Source organism: Acipenser ruthenus, chromosome 3 (genome assembly GCF_902713425.1).
Source record: "Acipenser ruthenus chromosome 3, fAciRut3.2 maternal haplotype, whole genome shotgun sequence".
NCBI classification, from domain to species: Eukaryota; Metazoa; Chordata; class Actinopteri; order Acipenseriformes; family Acipenseridae; genus Acipenser; species Acipenser ruthenus.
In genome coordinates this window covers 85,420,795-85,442,925 of record NC_081191.1, presented here as the reverse complement: position 1 = coordinate 85,442,925, position 22,131 = coordinate 85,420,795, and the positions used below count along the sequence as shown (strand labels likewise).

At 35.2% G+C, this 22,131-nt stretch overlaps 1 protein-coding gene across 10 annotated transcripts in view; it reads right to left on the bottom strand.

Moving 5' to 3' along the window:
- Positions 1-18,523, bottom strand: part of LOC117435706 (pituitary adenylate cyclase-activating polypeptide type I receptor-like) — a 78,408-nt gene extending 59,885 nt beyond the window's left edge. For 9 of the 10 annotated variants that reach the window (XM_034059066.3, XM_034059069.3, XM_034059067.3 and 6 more), the window contains exons 1-2: positions 17,969-18,523; positions 8,319-8,477 (exon numbers count right to left, since the gene is read on the bottom strand). In XM_034059066.3, coding sequence (XP_033914957.1) covers positions 8,319-8,360 — 42 coding nt within the window. In that variant the 5' untranslated portion in view covers positions 8,361-8,477; positions 17,969-18,523. Of the gene's footprint in view, positions 1-8,318; positions 8,478-8,852; positions 9,738-17,968 lie in introns of those variants that run through there. The other variant, XM_059017992.1, reaches the window with a different exon arrangement.
- Between the last annotated feature and the right edge of the window lie 3,608 nt (positions 18,524-22,131).

Genomic DNA, 22,131 nt, shown 5'->3' with positions numbered 1-22,131 from the left:
AAATGTCCAGTCTGATTTTTGATGCGTCTCCCGATGGCTTGATCCAGTTCTGTCAATTTTATTTTGTTTTTATGATTTCAAGGTGAATAAACCTGGCTTGTTTTGTGCTGATGTCATGTTCATACCTTCTGTAGATAATGTTTCCGTCAGCACAGCGATTGCCCAAACGTTTGCAAAGTACCAGTTAACTTGGGAAAATGTGGCTTCGACTCGCACAGATTGTGCTTTATCAGACATGCCAGGGACATTAAACCTAATCAGAAACCAGAGCTGCTACACATCATATTCCACATGTAAAGTGTGTAGACAGAGAGTTTTTCCACCCGATTTTTAAATTAAAAACTATTTTTTACAGATTTTATCCCTATTTTAATATATGTAAAATAAAAGTAAGTTTTTTTTTTCAAGATAAAAACCGAAAACGCGGAACACTACATATAATTTAGCCCTACATTCAGAACCAAGCATTATTACAGTTCCCAATCTCTATATAGAATCATCTTGGATAAGAATTGCACAAGGTATGACATCAGACAATTGCATTCGGAAGGGTCACCTATGTCAAATGACATTTTTGGTCTCTACTAATGTAAAGTTCAAAAAAGGGTCAGAATTCCAAGTTTCTTGTAATATGTCACACACATCTAAGATTTGAGTCATAACATATGATTGACATATAACTTGCTTACTCTCAGTATTGTTTCATTATAGTTTAATGATATACAGAGCTTAAAGCATATATGTTCCTGTGACAGGTCAGCAGATGATCAAACAGGTAAACGCTGGAAACACAGGAACTAAGAGGTAGATTTTAGCACATTTGTCCCATTTTGTTTACAACATAATACAATTTAAAAGCAAAGGCCAATTAACTACAGAGAGCAGAACCTTGTAACCCAGTAAAACACCTCATGTGTATCACCACTTCTCCCACACACTAGCCTGACTGCAGGCTCAAATTAGATCATTTGATTAACTGAACAAGTGTTTATTGTCCAACCAATCAGAGTGCTTGTTTCCTCCATTCCAGGCACATTCTCACAAGGTTGGATTGAAGGGGACAAGAAAAAACATTTTTCCTGCAGGGAAAGGGAATTTTAACACAATGACTCCCAAACCACCACCCAAACACAAAGTGAACCCTTTATTGCCCTGGGTATGTCCCCATACCTATTTAATTTATATTTTCTCAATGTCAAATATATTGGGCACTGGGCAGCAAATGCTTAACACCAATGATGTGATAGGGGACACCTCACCCTGCCTAAGTTCCTTAAAAAGGTGAAGGATTTAATAAGGTATTATTATACAGCTGAAGATAGTCCATTACACTGCAAACAGGCTGAGAGAGAGGTAGATAGGTGAGGCTGAGAGAGAGGTAGATAGGTGAGGTAGAGAGAGAGGTAGATAGGTAGGTGATTAGCAGAGGTACAACTTCAGCTTTCTTTCTTTTTCTGGCATAAGACTGAAGTCCTAGGTTTCATAATATTATAATTTAATAAAATATCATATAAACAAGATGATATTTGATATAATATTTGAAAACAGCAGAGTCCAACATTTTACAGGGACTAGGACTGCCACCTTCGCTAGGACTGCCACCTTTAATTGTGCAAACTGCTCTGCTGAGTTTGCTACTAATTATCATTTAGAAAAAATATGTAAACTGATCTTGAGCAGCTGACAAGTCTGTATCACTTATCTCCAGTTTGTTTTTGCACTGCGGTACAATCACATACTGATTCAATGGCATTCTGGTCCATTATTAAACAGCCTTGCTTTGAGCAAAGATGCATGTCTTTTTCTTTAAATCTGGGCAAGCACCGGTATACAAGTGCCCAACCTCAGTTTGTGTGTTTTTCCTGCCATTTCCACATCTCACAAAGTCAAACTGTCTAATTTAACACCCCTCTGTCAAAATTGGCTGTCGGATAGTATTATACACATATTTTGAAGTGAATTCTCAATGGCACAATAATCCAGTAGGATTCTGGGAATAAAGAGAAAGCATATCTTACTCATTGCAACAAACCAAGTGAATTGCAGTGGGGACACTGTTTGCCAAGAGCACAAGTCACCCAACACAGAACTTTACAGTACTGTATCTATGCAGATTTTTATTGATGAAACATTTTTCCCAAATATCACATATGATTTAGCTTTTTCAATCATATAAAATATTTGTGGTCAAAGAAAATACATTATTTTTCCTGCTGGGAAGCTTTTAATTATTAAATAGATCATTCTACCCTGGCTGGTATTATAATATATACGTAGGGCTTCTGATTTAACTGATAAAAACTGTAAAACAACCTTGATACAAAATAAATGAAACAAGTGTAGTATATCCCATAAACACAGGAAAAAATAATCTACAAAAAAATAAATAATAATAATTCCCAGTAACAGTTGGGCAATGTCCCTCCTTCCTGTCTTGTATCTCGCATGGATTTGTTCTGAATACTTGAAACCTACCCCAACTACTGAGTGGCAGCAATTTCCTACATTTCTATTTGAGGATTGTAACACGCTTGCGAGGTTTAAAACAAGATTCCAAGAAACAGGCGGTTGCTTGTGAGATTTAAAGCTATATTACAGTTCGATAGGGGGTATTTACACGCTCGTGGAATTTAAAACAGAATTGCAAATTGTGTCGAAATGTAAAAAAATGCCTAAATATACAAAAACCCCAGAAGAATGTGCCCGTGACCATAAGGATTTCGTTGTGGAAGACAGCAAAGGAAAGAAGGTACAACTGAAGTGTGCAAGTACTGTCACATATTGTGACAGAAGAAACAAAAGTAACCGAAAACAATAATTTCATACAGTATATAAAAAATGAAAGCCCCAGGGAAAAAAAAAGATTTACATATAACTTGAAATAACTAAAAAAATAAGCACTGACAAATGAAATTAATAAAAACAGAAACACAGAAGCCCTATATATAAGGAATTTGGAGGACTAAACTATTAAATGGATGAGTTCAGTAACATCTTTAATTGCTATTTTTTAAATAAATGTCTCGCCTAGGGCCTCATACCTCACAATGCACCCAGGTGTGAGGTAAGATATGTCTTACTGCTACAAAAGTCAGGTTTTTAACAAACAAATTACAATTAAATTAACTTCAATGGTGCAGCTTGAAGCCACACAAGTCAAGCAATGCCATACCACCCATAACTCACCTGCATCCAGGTTAGACTTTTAGAAGAGATACTGAGATGTGTTGTGCAGGGTAGCATTCAATGATAAGGGGAGCAGTGAAAATGGCAGAGGTAAGAAAATGAATTTGAAAAAACCTTAGCAACAACACCTTTAAAAAAGAAACGTTCCACTAAACAATGATAAGGAGAGCATTGAAAATCCATTTTCAATTACATTTCCACTTCTCCCCTGATCATTTGCTGTTGAATGTTGTTAATATGTTTTATTAAGGCTGATTTAAAATTCATTTTGCAACCTCATTAGCTTCAGTAACATTTCCATTTCCCCCCAGAGGAAGGGATATTGTTTTTTGTAATGAATTTATACACTACTCAACAAATGTAACATACAGTCAAAAAAGTTAAAGCATTTGCTAAGTAGACCTTTTATGTATACTTCAATAAATTGCCACTGCAGATGAAATGCATTTTGCAAGTGGATGCTTAGATGATAATATTGTTTATTGTTGTTTTGGTAAACATAACTTCTGAAGATGCCAGGTGGTGTCAGACAAAGATTTCTGACTGAAGTCCAGACTTCCAGAGCCGTTCAAATGCTTTCGTGATAAACAAAGATATGTAGCTGGTCAATTCATTGTGACCCCTTCTGTTGTTTCCAGATTATAGACAGGTCATCAAACCACAGGATTTTAAATTAGACATCCTGGGCAAGGTTCAACATTCAACACTGTTGAATATGACCATTTTGGAGGGGACTCACTTATGCTGTTGAGAAACATCTGCATTGTAGGTTGCACAGATTTACAATAGGAGACTATAGAGGTTATAGACTTGCCAGTAAATAGTCCAGACCTTAATCCCATAGAACATCTTTGGGACCTTCTAGGATGTCATGTTCATTAGAGATGTAACCCTCCACGTCAATGTAAAGATTGCATCAACACCAGAGGAGCCCATACTCGAAACTGAAACATTTATTTTTCAAACTACATGAAATATTTATATCCACAGACCAAACCTATTGGCAATTTGATTTCCATGGGTCTTGTGTTTAGATGTATGTCAGTGATGTTTTGCACATAATACAATTAATGTATCTGTTAATTTCAATGTGTAAGGAGTGCTCACTTGAAATACTCAAATTTGATTTTTGTTAATTATGTTTTAGAAAGAATCACATTTGAAATGTTGCTCCTTTCATTTTTTGAGTAGTGTATAATAGTATCTGTAGATAAGAATCTTACTACTACAACTAATAACAATATCCTAGTTCTATGTTACATCAAAACATTAAAACATGTAAAATATAAATATAGCTACTGCAGCTTTATTTGTGTAGCAATTGTTTAAAAAGCAATCATGCTTGTCCAAGGACTGCAGAAACCATACATTCCTGGGCCCATAAAATGACCGTGCAGTATTTGAACTGAATTTAAATGTGACTGCAATGCAGCTTGTGTGCAGGCACTGGTAATTCAATCACTTGTTGTAGCAGCAGTGTTTGAAGAATAGACTAGGGTCTGTTCTATCGTCTGATTCCAACAAAGACTATATTTCTGCTTCCTAAAAAAAAATATTTTCAATGATGTGAATTATATAATAAAGGTTACACACACCAGTAGGCACAATCATATATATATATATATATATATATATATATATATATATATATATATATATATATATATATATATATATACAGTGAAACTCTGATACAACGTACAAACAGTATGTTATAACAGAGGTATGTAATAACCAGGTACATGCACATACCCGCCAAATCAGCACAAAAATCAAAACCTAGTACAGTACTAATTGATTAATGTACATATACAATGTATGTAGTATAAAGGTTTATTACAGAAGAAACCATATAAAACAATGTAATGTAACTAGTACTGTACATTACTATACAGTATGTAACATTCTGTATTATATTTATTTAATACAGTAATTCTATGTTGCCTTGGATAAAGATCGTCAGCTAAATGAATTATAAAAAAAAACAAAAAACATGTAATTAATGTACTGAATTGGAAACTTGTTGTCTTTCCTAAAGGAGACTCCACCCATCAATCTCATACGTTACCAGTTTAACCAGTTAAATGGTCCTCCTCCTCTCTGCCTCCACCCTGAAGTGTGCCTTGTCTAGGGGGAAGGTGGTCCCAAGTGCCACTTGTCCTGCCCGCTGGCCAAGTCATTCTTAATCACTATATTGCATTCATCTTAGCTCAGCCAGCATAGGGGCGGCTATCGAGCTCCAATGGATAAGGGCATGGGCCAAATTATAAATGTGAATGTATTATGTATTTGTTGGCTATCATGTTCATGTCGGGCATAACTGTTTGCCAATTGTTCATGTGCCCATCAGGCATATCTTTCGCAGTCAATAAATTGTTATTTTCTACTACTAAGTGGATGTCTCTTTTCTGAATAATACTGTACTGTAATTAGTAAAATAAACGAAATAATACAAAAACAATACAGTACAGTAATAATAAATCATAGAAATAATAAAACTGATAGTAATAATAATAAAAAGAACATACAAGTCAATAAAAATTACCATACAAACTGTCAGTTCAGGTACAGTACAGTAATCATTGCCTGTACGCTATTTTAAGGAGTCTTTTAGGCCCTGGCCACATTAGCGTTTACTGAGTTAAGGGTTCAAAACCTGTTTAAAAGTGCTTAAATCGATTTGCATCCACAATAAACACCGTTCATAACTGAGTTCAACAACTGAGTTTGAAACCTACTCAAGGTAGTCTCGAACGCGGTTGTCAGCATTTATGGGTTAGATAAACTGGTTTCACTGTAATCTGGACGTGAACCGTGTTCAAGTCTGGTTACACAGTATCCTCCGATATCCGCTAGGGCTTTGTGGTTGTATGTTGCCATAATCCCCCTGGTTGCATGAATACTAAATGAATACTTTTATAGTCAAATATAGTTAATAATGAAACACCTTCATTGACTTTGCATTATAACAGCTGTAGTTGATGATATGGAAGCTCAAAATTAAACCAACAAGATAGTCAGTAAATCTCAAAAAGTACAGCAAACAGCAAACTGTATTTAAAAAAAAAAAAAAAAAAAAAAAACATTCCTTTGCAGTAGGAGAACAGGTATTGCTCCTGAATGCCAGGAATAGAACCAGGCAGGGTCGTGTTTAGAGCCTGAGTATAACTTACATAATTAAGTCCATCATTGGCAAAAAAGTTAATTTAATTAACAAATATTGTGACATTCTAAAGCAAACGTGCAGTATAAACCAACTAAAACCCTATGTGAGCCCTGCAAAATATCAACCTGCCACAGTCAGCCAGAGTACTTAAAGTAGAAATGTCTGGGGATGGGTCTAAAATGGGAGCGGATGCCTGTGGACACAGAAAGATCTGTAAAGAGAGAACACCCAGAAACAGCAGAAAAGAGAAATGAATGGGGACAGAAGTCTACACTGGGAGGTCAGCTGTAGAGAGCCGATATATCACCTGCCGACAGGGCCAGTGTTCAGAGAATCTAAGCCTAGTGTTCTGAAAAACCTATTTTCAAAACAACCAATCAGAACAAAATAACATAAAATATTCTCTCCAATGTACAAAACTCAAAAATCAATCAAATTCTAACCACCGTAGAAAATTAAGTCAGTAGAGACCGCTACCGCTGCGTCGTGTATTATAGCTGTAGCTATTACAGTTTTGTTCTCCAGGTCTGCTGAAAAATTACAGTATATTATAATTTGTATTGTACACAGGGGAAATGTTAATGTTTCGACCCCCTTATTATCTTATAATCTTATAAAATAAAGTATTGATAAATGGTTACTTTGTTCATACATTTTCTTTTCTTTTTGTTCAACCCTCCCTTTTACTGTTCCAATGGTGTATTGTGGTGATGGTTCTGAAAAAATAAAATCTGAATCATATGATCTAAAAATAGTTGACTTGAGTAGGTACATGCTTGAGAACTGCTCTTTCAAGCTTTCCTGCAATCAAAATCTGTATAACCCAAAATATATTGTAAAAAAACAAGCAAAGAACAGAATATGCAGACAACGCTGCTAATACAAATAAGAGGTAAACCCAAGCCAGCTGTTAAACATAAAATGGATACCATACACCACTCACAACTCTCAGGGGTGCATTAAGATGTCCTTGTAATTATGTAACATATTTCACTTAATACAGTCATTGAGGGACTGTAATAAAATGCTGATGCAAAGTTTATTGTTTTTCTGGTACCTTTTCTTTAACACCATCATAATTACAATACTGTCATTTGAAAGATGAGCTTGTGTAAACCATCTGATTAAATAAGAGACAATTTGCTTAGTTTTTAAAATCAATCAGCTACACCGTATTGGAAATATCAAAACTTGTCAATCACGTGGCATCATTTGTCATTGTCAGAGGCTATGTGACAGCTGATTTGTAATCTGAAAATACTCAGGGTTAACCACACCCTTTCTTTGGTTTGTTTTTTGTTACATACCCTCCTCATTATTTCATCAACTTCTAAAGAGAAAATGGAACTACAAACATATTTCTAAACAGATTCACAAAATACGAATACTTTTATTTATTTTTATTTAAAATGTACTACCTAGTCTCAATATGTTCAATTTATAGCTGTTGGTGCTTTTTTTCTCTTTTGAAATTAGCTTTCAAAGGGATACTTTATAACCCAAATTATAACGCACATCACCCAATTTATCATGATTGTGAATTACTTCCACACGTGACAGAAATTTAAACATAGAATAGAATAAAGATATGGATTTTTTCAGTATAATCTCTATCTATTATTACTTTTCACTGGACAGGTGAATTGACTTCTGATAATATTTAGACTACTTATAATAAATAATGTATTTGAGAAATATATTTGCAAGGCTTTCAATAAAATCAAAGGTTTCATTTCTTTTTTGTGTCAGTGGTGACTAAAAACACAATACTTTCACAGCTTTTAAGCAGAAAACTTAAAAATGTAATTGCAAAGGGTCCTTAACAGCCCTTTTCACTGTATGTGCACAGAAGCAATAATGTCAGGAGAGCTTCCAAAAATGGCTGTACTTTCTTTTCCCTGAAATGCCATCAATTACTTTGGATTGATTTTGGAGGCAGATTTAGAGTTTGTGCTGTTTTTCTTACCAGGGGAAGAACAAGTAGAAAAAAAAGCTGGAACCCCGTCATGTTGATGGACACGTTGTAACAATCAAGTTTCAGCCAAGAGGGTTTAGTTAGAGTCCTGCAGGTTGGGGGATTGACAGTATAAAGAAGCTGGACTGGTTTCAAATATCATCTCCAGATCTGCAAAAGATGGACAACACACAGACATATATATATATATATATATATATATATATATATATATATATATATATATATATATATATATAGAAGTAATGCAAAAAACATACATAATACAGTGGAATTTGTCAACAAACACATGATTTTCAATAATTCAAAAATATATATTACAAAAGCATGGCAACATATAGTAATATAAAAAAACAATACAATTTTAGCATTTATTGATATAAGAAGTGGAAACAGATGTGTTAGTGTGCTGGAATAAAATTGGCAGAGGATACAAAAAAGAAATCAATCTCTCTTCTGCAGCAATTACTCCACAAAATATATGCTGCCTAATTAAACAAATCCAATAGCTTTTCCACAACCAACCTTGTATAACTGCAGTTTCTTGCTCTGAGATTCATAATAGGAAAAAAAGGATTTCATATACCAAATTCTCCCTGAGCATGAGTCATCCTAGCAGGTTCCAGTTCATGAATAGGTGGAATGAATCATAAAGGCTCTACTTGTGCAATCTCTCCTCAGGTACTGAATCTAATTATTTTTAATGGGAAACACAACATTTTGGCTGCTGGGAGATATGCTCCACCTTTAGGAAAAATAGAAATACCAGTGTGCAAAAACACATGATTATAGTCACCAAATCAATGTAACAGGCTACTTGATCAAAACCATCTTATATTATGTTCCTGTTCTGTCATGTGTGCCTCTCCAAAACACACAATAATTTAGGAATGGGAGAACATTGTGTCAGTATTATAATTCCCAGCTGACGGCTAAATAAATCCTAGATTAATACATATGTCAACATCATGTTAACTATTTAGCTGTATCAACCGAATCTGTACAGCCCATTTATATTTCTTGTCACCTTCAGTATTGTGATCATTCTTGATGTTGCTTAGCTTATGATCTCTACAGTAATAACAAATGACAAATCTCAGTTTTAAGGGGATTTAATAGGATACAATCCTTACCAGAGTTCAACATTTCAGATGCACTTAAAAATACAGGTATTTAAACTACAGTGTAGCTACATTTGTGTTACATTATTATTTCATATATTTACTTACAACAAAATCACAGGATCTGGAAATACATTTGTTAAATACTTGAATTAATGTCTTGAGTTCTGTCCTCACAATCACAGAACAGTTTGTGTTGAGTAAACAATAGTTCAAGTTATAGAGTAAGTAGCAGGGTTACGAAAAATATAGGGTTACACGTCCCAACGTGCTGCTGCAACTCTTTAAAAAACATACCTGTCATTTTAATTTTCATTGTTAACATCCAGACAACTTTTTACACTTATAACTTTAAAGTCTGTTTCAAAGCTCTTTGCAAAATGTTTGCTCTAGTGCACTGGGGTTTGAGATCTGTCCTCTAAATCAGAAGAGCGATTAAAAAACCCCAAAACAAAACATAACTTTGGCTTTTCTGTTCTGTACCACATTATGAATCGTTATTGATGTGTCACCTGTTTGAAAATATGTGCAATATCCATGCGCTAGAGTGGACATTTTGAAGAAGCTTTGAAACAGACTTTAAAGTTATACGTGTAAAATGTTGTCAGGATGTTAACAATGAAAAGAAAAATGACGGTATTTAAACAGTTGTAGCAACATGTGGGGACGTGTAACGCTATATTTTTCAGAACCCACTACTTACTCCTTAATTACAGTGTAAGAATGTGCAGTTAATGTACTGGTACTAGATACACCATTTATATTTCATATTGTTCATTAAAGATTCCATATAATCATGTTTCTTATATCCATGAATTTAATAACAGTGCTGCTTCTTCAGTGGAAGTTTGATTTCTATGTTTGGGCATTTTTGGGAGAATAGAGCATGTGATAGCCTTACATGTACTTTCGTAGCCATGGGCTACTTGGCATTTACATATCAAAAGTAAAATTTATTGAAGTTCACAAGATGTAAGGCTGCTGTTTGAATATTAAAAACAAATGTAATCTTGCTAGACACTTCAGTTTAGATTAAATATAAATTTGCATGTTTTACCGTATCACTGGTCTTTTCATTTAGCAAAAGTGGTTGTTTTATGCCTGACCATCACAAATAGAAATATGTGGATATTTATATACTTACAGTACTCATACTTCAACTACCTAGCATACAAAAAATGAAAAATGAAAAAATAAATAACATCAACCAGAAATCACAGAAATAAAGACTTCATAGGTTACTTACTGTTACAGTTACATGAATTGAAACACTGCTATTAACGGAGTGTGGCTGTTTTTATTTCATTTACAGTTCTAATAACATACACCATTAGAAAACTGTAAAAGTTACTACAAAGGGAAATTAAGAGGAAGTCATTATCTGCATCAGACGTGGGGTTTGCACAAAAACACAGCAATACGTATTAAGCACAGAGCACATATTACATTTAAAGATGATTTACTTTGTTAGTTTCAATAGTTGTTTTGTAGGTTTGCTAACACTGTCATTGTGCCTTCAGATGTCAAAATATGTTAATGAAAGGGAAGCACTGGGGTTACCAAGAGGAAATGTAACAGTCTGCTTAATGCATTACCTTTATAGAATTCTTACATTTTCCTGTAAAACAAATCATCTTGGCTCATCAAGAGTGAGGCAGGTTTGTTTATTTGTATAAGGTTATATATATAGGAAAGTGATATGTGGCACTTGATGTCAATAGGAGTAATCACCGTGCTGCAACAAGATGGCAGACAGGAGAGGACTACAGCCCTGTCTGGTTCCTCTTATCAGAGGATACTGAGCAGACATTACGGATCCAGTTAATACACAAGCAGTTGGAGCACTATGCAACGTACAAATCATATCAATGAAGGGGGTCCCAAAGCCAAAACGCTGCAATTGCGATTCACCATCCTGCTCTAAGTTAGTCATCTCTCTGTTGTCTGGATTTGTTCAAATGCGAAGAAAATGAGATCGTACAACTTTGAATATGACACTTCGTTACTTCCCATACAGTATGGAGGCTCACCTCTGAGGATAAGTTAAGTGCCAGAAAGTCTTAAAAACTCCCCGTTAAATGTTTAACAAAAGCTTTATCCTGCAGCAGGAAAGTATTAAACCTCCAACGCTTGGCCCGTTTTATCTCAGGAATAAAGTTGAAAGCATATGATAAAGGGGCATGGTCCGAGATTAATATATTTTGGATCTCTGTGGACTTCACAAACAGCAAAATATTACAGGATACAAGAATAGCATCGATTCTGCTATAAGTTTTATGCCTGCCCGTGAAAAACATATAATCACGTGTAGTGGGGTTCTGAATCCGCCAGGGGTCACAAATTCACAAATCTTTAATACGTAATCTTTAATTTGTTTAATAATTGAGTAGTTTTAGGAGGATGTGTAACTGAAGAGTGAGATGTGTCTAACACTGGATTGATTAGCTGATTGAAATCTCCTGTCAATATAACAGGGATATTCCCCAATGAAGCCAATGTATGCTTCATCTGGTCGAAAAAACTGCATCGAAAATATTTGGTGCATAGAGAACAGCAATACAGACTTCTATGTTATTCAGCAGTGTAGTCACAAAGCAGAATCTCCCCTCCAAATCATTACCGAGCAGAGGAATGCGCAATTACCTTATAATGTTTATTCTGAAAACGAGCAACATCACTTGAAAGCAAATGAGTTTCCTGCAAGAATGCGATATCAACCTTATTTCTTAAGAGATAATCTAAGCAGTGTGCTCTCTTTACAGGATGATTGCCCCCTTGTAAATTCCAGGAATTAATGATAACACTAGCCATGATCAAAGATAGAAATAAGTTTAGGGAGATTGAAATATAAAAGACGTAGCACTCAGAAAGCAAGCATATGCGACATAAAGAAAGATCATATAAATATATCTTATAGGACAGTAGCATAGTAATGTCAAAACACAGTAAAACAAACTGAGAAGGGAGCGCGGTTACAAAAATGTAGTATAATAAAGACGAGAGCCAGAGGGAACATACTGCATAACAAATATCTCAAGCCACAGTTAACATCTGTACTCCCTCTCACTTGTTGATTCCGCTTCCTATCTACCCTCGAATCCCTAAATCCCTGTCTTCCCCAGTGCTATGAGGGTGGCTAAGTCACCAGGAACTGCCCCGCAGCCATGGAGTGTGATGTGGCCACCCGATTCCTGCCACCAGGGGCAGGTAAGTCAAGGGGAAATGGTTAGGAGAGACCTTGCATTGTTAATATAAGGATCAGTGAAGTGAGTACACATGCATTAGTGGACTCAGGATGTGACCAGAACTCTTTTAGTGGGAGTGTCTTGGGAAGCACAGGGAACTGTGGCTATCTCCTGTATCCATGGGGAAACTAAGACATATCCCATCATAAAAATGTATTTGACTGTCGGAAGTCAGACAAGCCTCGTAGAAAAGTTACTGTATCCGGTAATTCTGGGTTGAGACTGGCCATACTTTAAACAAGTAATGATTGAGAAAATAGTGCCAGTCTCCCATAAGGCCATTTTGGCACCCATTGCCCCTTATTTGAACCCCTTTTGAAAGGATTGAGATGAACATATTGGATCCAGTGAGCCTCTCTGACTCTGGATATACACACATTTTAGTACTGATGGACTACACGCTGAGATATCCAGAGGCAGTGCCATTGAGATCTACTTGTGCATCAGCAATAGCCAAAGAATTAGTACAGGTAGTATCTAGAGTATGGACTCCCAAAGAGATTCTGACCGATCAAGGAATTAACTCTATGTCAAATTGTCTACATCAAGTGTATACATTGTTAAAAATCTGTTCTATGAGAACCTCAGTTTAACATCCACAAACAGATGGACTAGTGGAACGGTTTAATCAGACTTTAAAACAGACGCTGAGGCGGTTTGTCAATCAAGAGCATAAAAATGGGGCCAAATGTCTTACCTACCTCCTTTTTTCAGTGAGAGAGGTACCACAGAACTTAACAGGGTTTTCTCCCTTTGAGTTGCTGTATGGGAGACAACCCTGAGGTATCCTTGATCTAGTAAGAGGGGGTTGGGAAACTAATGATTCCAAAAATATAGTGAAACATGTACTACTTTTGAGAGACTGCCTGGAATTGTTGTTCATTTGACACAAGAGAATTTAAAATTGGCTCAGCATCGCCAGGAGCAACAGTACAACAAAAAGTAAGAATTCTGACCTTTTGACCACAAGAAAAAGTACTGTTGCTTCTTCCCACATTGGAATCTAAATTATTTGCTAAGTGACAGGGACAGTGACTTGGGCAATTGGTAAAGTAAATTATGCGATTAGACAACCTGATTACTGGAATTAAGACCAGATTTATCATATCAATTTGTTATAATCCTGGAAAGAAAGTGAGGCTCTGTGTATAGCTACTAACGACTCGGAAGAGGATTTTGGACCCGGTGTCAATCCACCTAGGGCGGTGGTTCCCAAACTTTTTCAATGTAGGGACCACCTTGGTGTTTGGATTTTTCCCATGGACCACTTGCCATGCATTATTTTCACAACAGCATTTTGAAACTAAGTTGTATGTGTGGTACCCTTCTGTCCTACTTTATGATTCTCAATAAATCAGCCCATACATGTCTGTCATTTTTTTAATAATTAAAATACAAATGTAGAAGTAGATAATGTTTTTATTGTTTGTAATATGTTTTAATATGATTTTTCTAATTACTTTCACTGAAGTTCAAGATTTGGAGACAAAAACATTTCAATAAAATTTGATTTAATCAACTAAACATTGTAAAATTGTAACAAACCAATTCATAACGCCACAAATTCTCTCTTTCATGTAACTTTGGTATGTTTTTTTTAAATGAATACTTAAAATAATAAAAAAAATTGGGAAAAGCAAATATTAGATTTCCTCCAGATACATCAATACCTTTCACAGGACTAATGTTGATTCAGTGTGAATTTGTAAAAGCTGTCAGGTACTTTCATAGTGTGAGAAATGAGAACTAAAGCAGAGCTGCTCAGATGATACATTAAGAATTTAAACTCCTTGCAGGGCTATCAAAAAGCATATGTTTCAAAATGAATGTATCGTGACCAAGGAGATCCATCAACTAAGAAACCTTATATGTGTTGTACTCTCTCTAGTATGGGCTGGTAAATATTCCAGAAATTAGTTGAAACATATTATGAGTCCTATATATTTTCATTTATTATTATTAAGAGGACTCTTTAAACACCCTGCAAACAAGAGTTATTTTTTGTTATTAAGACATGACAACACACTTTGCAATATGTATAATATATAGTTCAGCCTTTCTTAGAATTAATATTTGATTAAATAACCATATGACAATGTTATTAACTGAATTAGCCAGCCACCTCAACCAGACAGAGAGTCTATTCCTCAAAGTCATGAGAAATATTGGTGGCTTAATACTGCAAACTACACAGGGCGTTTTTACTGCTGTCATTAAAAGGCTGTAATGAATACAATAAAGTTCCAAAACATTATTGCAAAAGTTTAATATCAAAGTTGAACTGCGTTGTATTAGCACTTTATATTCCTGTTGAGATTTCTTGTAACCATGGTGCGGTTCAAGGGACTTCCACTCTTTAATCGACTTGCTATTTAAAGACCCCTTTCTTTTTCGTTTGCACTTCTGCCCCATCATTTCTCCCCATCATTACCTTTGCGACTGTATCTCCATCTGGAGGGCAGGTGAAGCTAGCCCACCCCACCTTGAAGCGCATCTCTCAGCAAGATGGAGCGGGACTCTACCACCACCAATACAAACCACTTAAGTACAAAACCGCTAAAGCACACTACTGCTTTTGCTCCTGCACAGTGAATCAACCTCTGTAAATAATGTATTTTCAATTTGTTGTTAGACCAACAATTACAATAAAAAATAAAAAAAGTTTTAAAAGATCAATGCAATAACAAACAGAAATAACAGAAATATCACAGTGGTTTTGTTATATTGCCATGTTCATTCTACATGTTTTTACAGTATATTATGTATACACATATTGCAATTTACTATTGCGTATATATTTCTAGTATTCTCACAATGCTATGAAAGAACAATATTATTCTCAGTGGTGGGGTTTTTTTCCCACCAGTTTATTTATTGACCCTCATATCACTAAAAGCAATGGAGTGCACATATTGTATGCTAGCGATAAGATCAGCAGCTATATAGATCATTATAATTAATTATCTAAATTTTAGAAAATCTAAATGATTAGGCTACTTTCATTTTTAGGGCCCTCCATGGTGCGTTTTACAGACAGCAATTAATGCAATTGTACTGTTAAATGATGCAAACCTGGAGACAGCCTTACTGTAAAGATTTAAAAATAAGCAGTATTTAGATCAGCCACTGTCTAGATCATTAAGATCATTAAAATAAAATAATGTTTATTAACACTGGTAATGGTAGAGACGGACATGGTCATTTTCTAACTGTGATTTGCCATTCATGTGATTCACTGTTTATAATTGTTCATAGAAAGTATGTGCAATTGTTTATGTTGTTTATTATTCTATATTTTTTTAGGTAATAAAGGGACTGGGTATCATGTAGCATCATTATTTCCCAAATTATGTATTTTTTCCTAACTACTAGATGGGGGAATGCAAATATGTTGTCCAGTTGCCTAGGACAACCATCAAAGCCTGAAGTGCAAGTACACATCCCCCAAGGTACAAACATAATAACGAATGGATTAAAGACTTGGTTCACTGTATCTTAGTTTAAGAGGGCAGACAATGATAAATAGTCACCCACATTTTAAACAATACATCTCTTGGTCATATGAAGTTGAAATTGATTCATTTGCAACCTTACTGTTCCCAAAAGTCCTATGCTTCACTTTATTTTCTTTGTTTTAGGTAAAATAACAAAATGCGCTCCTACATTCCTCTTTAATGGAAGTATAAGTCATGGAATTGTCTTGTTTTTTTTTAAATGAATCATGGAGTAACTACCCAATTGGTGCAATCCGATTTCCCAGAGGAAAGCTATTTAATGTAAAAAGGCTGAAACCTTCTTGTGTACATCACCCTAGATAAGAATGCAATTATATCACATTCAAAACACTGATTTCCGAAAAATAATTTCAAATTACCATAGTCTTTTGTGAATTTCTTCACAAAATGTATTGTTTTAATGTATATAATATTGTATTAGCTTGGGACAGAACACACTTTATAATGTGATAATGTTAAATAAAGGTGGGGTTTTTTTGTGAATAGCGTCTGTTAACTTTGTGCACTGCAGCCACAGCCGTTTGTTGTTTTTAATGATAGTGCGTTAATCAACAGCAACGTTTTAAAAAAGTAACTTTTTATATATGATAATTACGTTTTAAAAAAAATAATGTGAATGGTTTATTTAACATAACGTTCAGACATCATGTATATGTTCTTTCAAAGTATTGCTTTTAAATAAAAATCAGAGAGAGAGCACACAGGGCTACAACAAAAAGTAACAGTCGAAATACTAAAATTAATATTGTTTGAATATCATGTGGGGTTGGGTGTGACTATTCTGTTGTTTTTAATGATATCTGAATAGTTATAGCATCTGCATTCATCTGAACAGCATGTATAGCATGTTTTAAAAGATTACAGATCACTGTTTAATCTTGTATTCAATTAGAACAACGTGTTAACTGTTGTGAATTTTCAAATTAATTTCGGTGTATGGTGTACTGTATTCAGTGCAAATAGAAAACATCAGGCTACTTATAATACTACTAATCGCGTTAACCTTTCTGAAAATCAGTGAAGGAATGCAGCCACTTACTATGAGACGCACACAGCACGTTTTACCCAACCAAAATAATAATAATAATAATAATAATAATAATAATAATAATAATAATAATAATAATAATAATAATAATAATAATAAAACCACCGCATAACATTTTAAAGAATATTTATTTATTTTCTTAATATAGCTGTACTCTATATATAGTAAACCATTCCAATATGAGATCAAGCCACCCGCAATTAATTCTCGCATACATGACTAGCTAGACTCATTGGTTCAGCGAGCGTCAACCACTATGCAGAATGAATTGATAACCTGTACACTATACCACACTGTTTTATGTATCACTCCGTACGTTACGTGTACTTGTATAACCAATTTATATTATGTACTTCTTATACGAATGTTGTTACTGAAATAATATTAATTAATACTGAGTCTTATATATATATCACACACACACGCACACACCACACACACACACACACACACACACACGCACACAAACACACACACACTTCGTTTAACTTGACTTGTCATATGCCAGTCCCGGCAAACATTCAAGCACTGTAATACTGAGCTCCAGCTGTAAAAATCCAGATCAGCATTAAGAAAGTCATTGCTTCGTAATCATTATTACACATGAAAACAAATGAATCCAAAACAGGTTTCACAAAACCGTATTTAAAATAAGTAAAATACAGACATTGCTTTATAGTGTTGAAATATCAAGAGAGGAGTACAAGCTTACCACTGCAGCAGTAATCTTTCACAGAATGACGTTTGTTAAACACCTCCCAGCTTCGAATTCAATACATTCACATATAACCAGGTCCTAGTAAAAAAAAAAAAAAATACCAGCACATGACTGTTGGGTATTTTTCAGATACAAGAATACGTGGGAGGTTTGGTTCTTTAAAATCTCTTCAAGCTGCTTTATGTTCGTTCAAACTTTCCTGATTGCAAACGCAAGTATCTTTCACATAATCCACTTTCTTAACCTTGTCGCTTGAGACAATGAATGAATGTCCTGAAAGATGCTCTGCAGCCAGAATTGCTCTCTTGCGGGATGATTTGTGGAAAAAATAAAATAATAATAATAATAAAAAAACTGCTTTGCAATGCCGATTATAAAACGTATCAATAACCCTGTAGTTAGTGATATTTACTGACGAAGACCGTCTGGTTAAAAAAATTAAATAGAATTTTTTATTATTTCTCACAGAAAATACACTACACATAAAGCTGGCAGTCCTGAACACGGCGCACGCCTCCGAAACAGATGTTCACAGGCAGCAGCCAACCATTGCAGCTCCACAGCCTAATTCAATATGCAGAATGTGTATTAGACCCATTGAAAATGTGGTGTAGGTGGGAGTAGGCAGATACATTGCTTTACCAATGATGGATCTGGGTGGTAGTATTTAGAAGCGGTGTTGCGCTAATAGCTTCACAATGGCATTGTTTCATTGGAAGCATAATACATTCTACTGCACTGTCAGCCAGAAACTATAAAGCCAACCCCGAGGAACTGTAACATATGATATTGTTGGGCTAGCTATATTCTATTCTGTTTTGAAGATTATGGTGGGATGTCACCCTTCTAAGGAAAATAAGTTACCTTTGCTCATGGCTTTGCTGCGTTTAGTTCCAGGGTTTTGTGTATTCAATGCAATCGCCCCTCTGTCTCTGCCTTTGACTTTCTAAACCCAATACATGACACTGCAAAACACATTGTGAAGGTGAAACAAAATCAAAGGGCGATATACTCGCTAAATGTATATATATAATATTCAGTATATATAATTTCATAGGATTAAAAAAAAAAAAAAACCTGGAGAATATTGTTCTGTACCAGCTTTTCACAATCACTATGTTACCTTCTACCTTCCTGATATGAACATTACCCTTCGTATAAGGGTCCCTATCGTTTTGCTGTTGCTTTCAGTCCTCCTGTCACTGGTTGTTGTGCTCAAATTACATAGACATTGTGGTTTCTTTTACACCAGATGTACAGACCAACACAGCTTTACTCTATCACACAACTCATTGGTGCAGTGCATAAAAATGTATGTATTTCAAGACTGCTAGCTTTCTTTTAAGACAGTTGAATTGGAGGTGATCCATTTTTCATTAACTAAAATTCATCAAATCTGAGTGAGGACACATTTTGAATCACTTTCAGTAAGCAGCCATCATTTCAGGACCCTGGACAGCACACTTTGGGATCACTTATAGCCTTGTCTGTTTTAAATAAGTATGGACAAAATATAATTCAACTGAGCGAATCTCACAAAACTTAATCCATTGTTTACCTAAAACGTTTTGATACTTGCTCTACAAATACTCATTCTTTACAAAAAATGTAATTATAAAAAAATAACAGATTTCTGAGAATCTTGCCCTTGTAGATGGAACCAGACTTACAGCAAGGGTATCCGGATGCAATAGTTTATCTGTAGTGTTGCATCTGAAATATTTGAAAATCCTGCATTAACAAGTGAAAACAAAAAAACAACAACAAACTCTCTAGGCAATAAAAGTGGTTCCAAAAACATTGTAAATAAAGTGAATTTAGGTCATTGGATAAGTGGATGACAAAATGATATCACCAGAACCAACCAGGAATTATTTTGCACGTGCCTTTGAAAATGTGGTAAGGGTTCTTTCAGTATAAGCTATAGGGTATCACCAGTTCAATAAGTAAGGGTTAAATAATGTTTTGAATCAGTACAAATATTTCATTGTGGATTATTTTCTTACTGATTCAACCCTTTGGGTAGTTTATGCCACTTAAAACATTTCTTCCTAATTGATACTTGTTCGATTACGAGATTCAATTGATTGTAAATTTGGTAATTGGATTTAGATTTTGCTCTTTTGTTACGCTTAGTTCAAACAGTTAAAATGTTTGTCTCTCATTGTAGGAATGTTGTCATGAGTTCCTTCGACTTTGAGTTTGAAATCCCACTTACACAGGCAAAAATTTCTGTTGTAAGTAAAGATAGTAGTGAAGATATGTTTTAGAACATAAAAGTGTTATTAGAAAAATAAAAAATGCAAAAAACAAATGAATGTAAACCAGGAATGGAGAGTAAAGTTATTGATAATTTTGATGAACCTAAAACAGATCAAGACCTACTGTAAATATAATTGCCAGCGATCAGTTTTCAAAATGTGAGTGGGCTGTAAACCTGAACAATAGTTAAAGCCAGGAAACAAATGAAAAAATACAAAATTTAAATCTAACATCGGTGTAATTGATGGAGATTTACTAAGTGATGATGAAATTGCTGTTGTTCCTGAACCTGTCCAGAAGAGATGTGAAATAAAAAATCTGTTTATGTGGAAATGTATTTTGTGGTAGAATAGGGTGGTAAAATTGTAGAAGGGAGAAGATACATGGGACCCAGAATAGTATGCACTTTTACCCTGGAATGTAAGGTTGGCATTAAAAAATGTGGATGGAAAAAAAGAAATGTAGTTCTTGCTGTTTAAATCTTCTAACAGCCACATTGACACTTTTAGTTAGAAGATTCACAGAATGAATCCATCAAAAGATCAAAGGGTGATGTCACAGAAATGTTTTAAAGAAGGCTATAATATGCACTCTCCTAGTTGAGTTGCAAAAGAAAATGGAGTTGCAAGGCAATCTGCCCCTAGAAACATCAATAGCATGGATAATTGATGGCATGGCTGTAGTGAAGATGGTTTGGTCTGGTGGTTCATACACCAATGCACATCTTAATGAAGTACTGAACATTCACAGATGAACAGTGGACACGTGAATGTCATCTTTGACCTGTAAAATGACTCTCGTTTAAAGGTCCAGGCATAATGAATACAAATGCACTATGTGTCAAAATCAATGGCCCACAAACACCAATCAAATCTTGTGGAAACTATAAAGCTGTATTTTAATTTTAAAAAGACCAGTGTCACAAGGCTGCAATGAGCTCGAAAGCCAATCAAGTGCTTCTTGAAGGGAGATTTGCAGCTGGCTGTCTTGCGAAACTGATGAGCACCTTCACTGCAGTAGAGTGCTCAAGAGCTATCCTCTTTTAATCTTGGCAATGATGTGTGTGTCCACTTTACAACTGCTCTTAACTGTGAGTTGTGGTTTAAGACATGTGCTACGCAGATATTAATATTTTTATGCCCAAGGTAAAAGAAAATAAAATCAAATAAATTAATAAAAAAAAAAAACACAAACACTAAACAGGTGCTTAACTCTAACTGTGGCGCTGTGACAGAGACTCTTGGTGATAAATCTCTCTCCTGACCTGTGAGGGCACTGTGTAAAGGGAACAGACTGCCCTGGACTGGATGGCCAGACAATTCATTCCCAGGGTTAGAAGGAAGTCGGTCATCTAGAAAGGGGGTGGAGCTACAATACACTAAATCATCGACCCAGAAGGGAAACGGAAAGTTGGTCTGGTATACAGTCCTTTGGTTTAATATAAAAACCCTTTTCTTGCAGGTGTGCTGGCACCCTCTGCTGGTGAGCACCAAGCCTGGCAGCCAGCCACGTTGCAGCCTCCTGGCCAATTTAAATCCCACGACAAAAGCAATAAAACTTAAACACAGTCTGTGTCGTGGTTGCTGGTTCTGTGATTCTTTTTATTGCAACACAGACTTGGGTCCATTCACTATAGGCCTTTGACTAAATAAAAGACATTCCATTCACAATCGGACGCTGTTTAAACAACACAATCCATTCCAATCCTGGATAAGGGTGTCTGCTAAGAAATAAATAATAATTTACAATAGAGCTTTGTTTAAACTAAGTCCATTCACAATAGGCCGTAATGTTCCCAGTGCGTGCACACAGTTTGTACTGGGAAAACTAAACGTCTTTTAAACAGTGTTCAGTTTGGAAATTTCTTATACCGCTGAGGCAAGCAGAGTGACCGC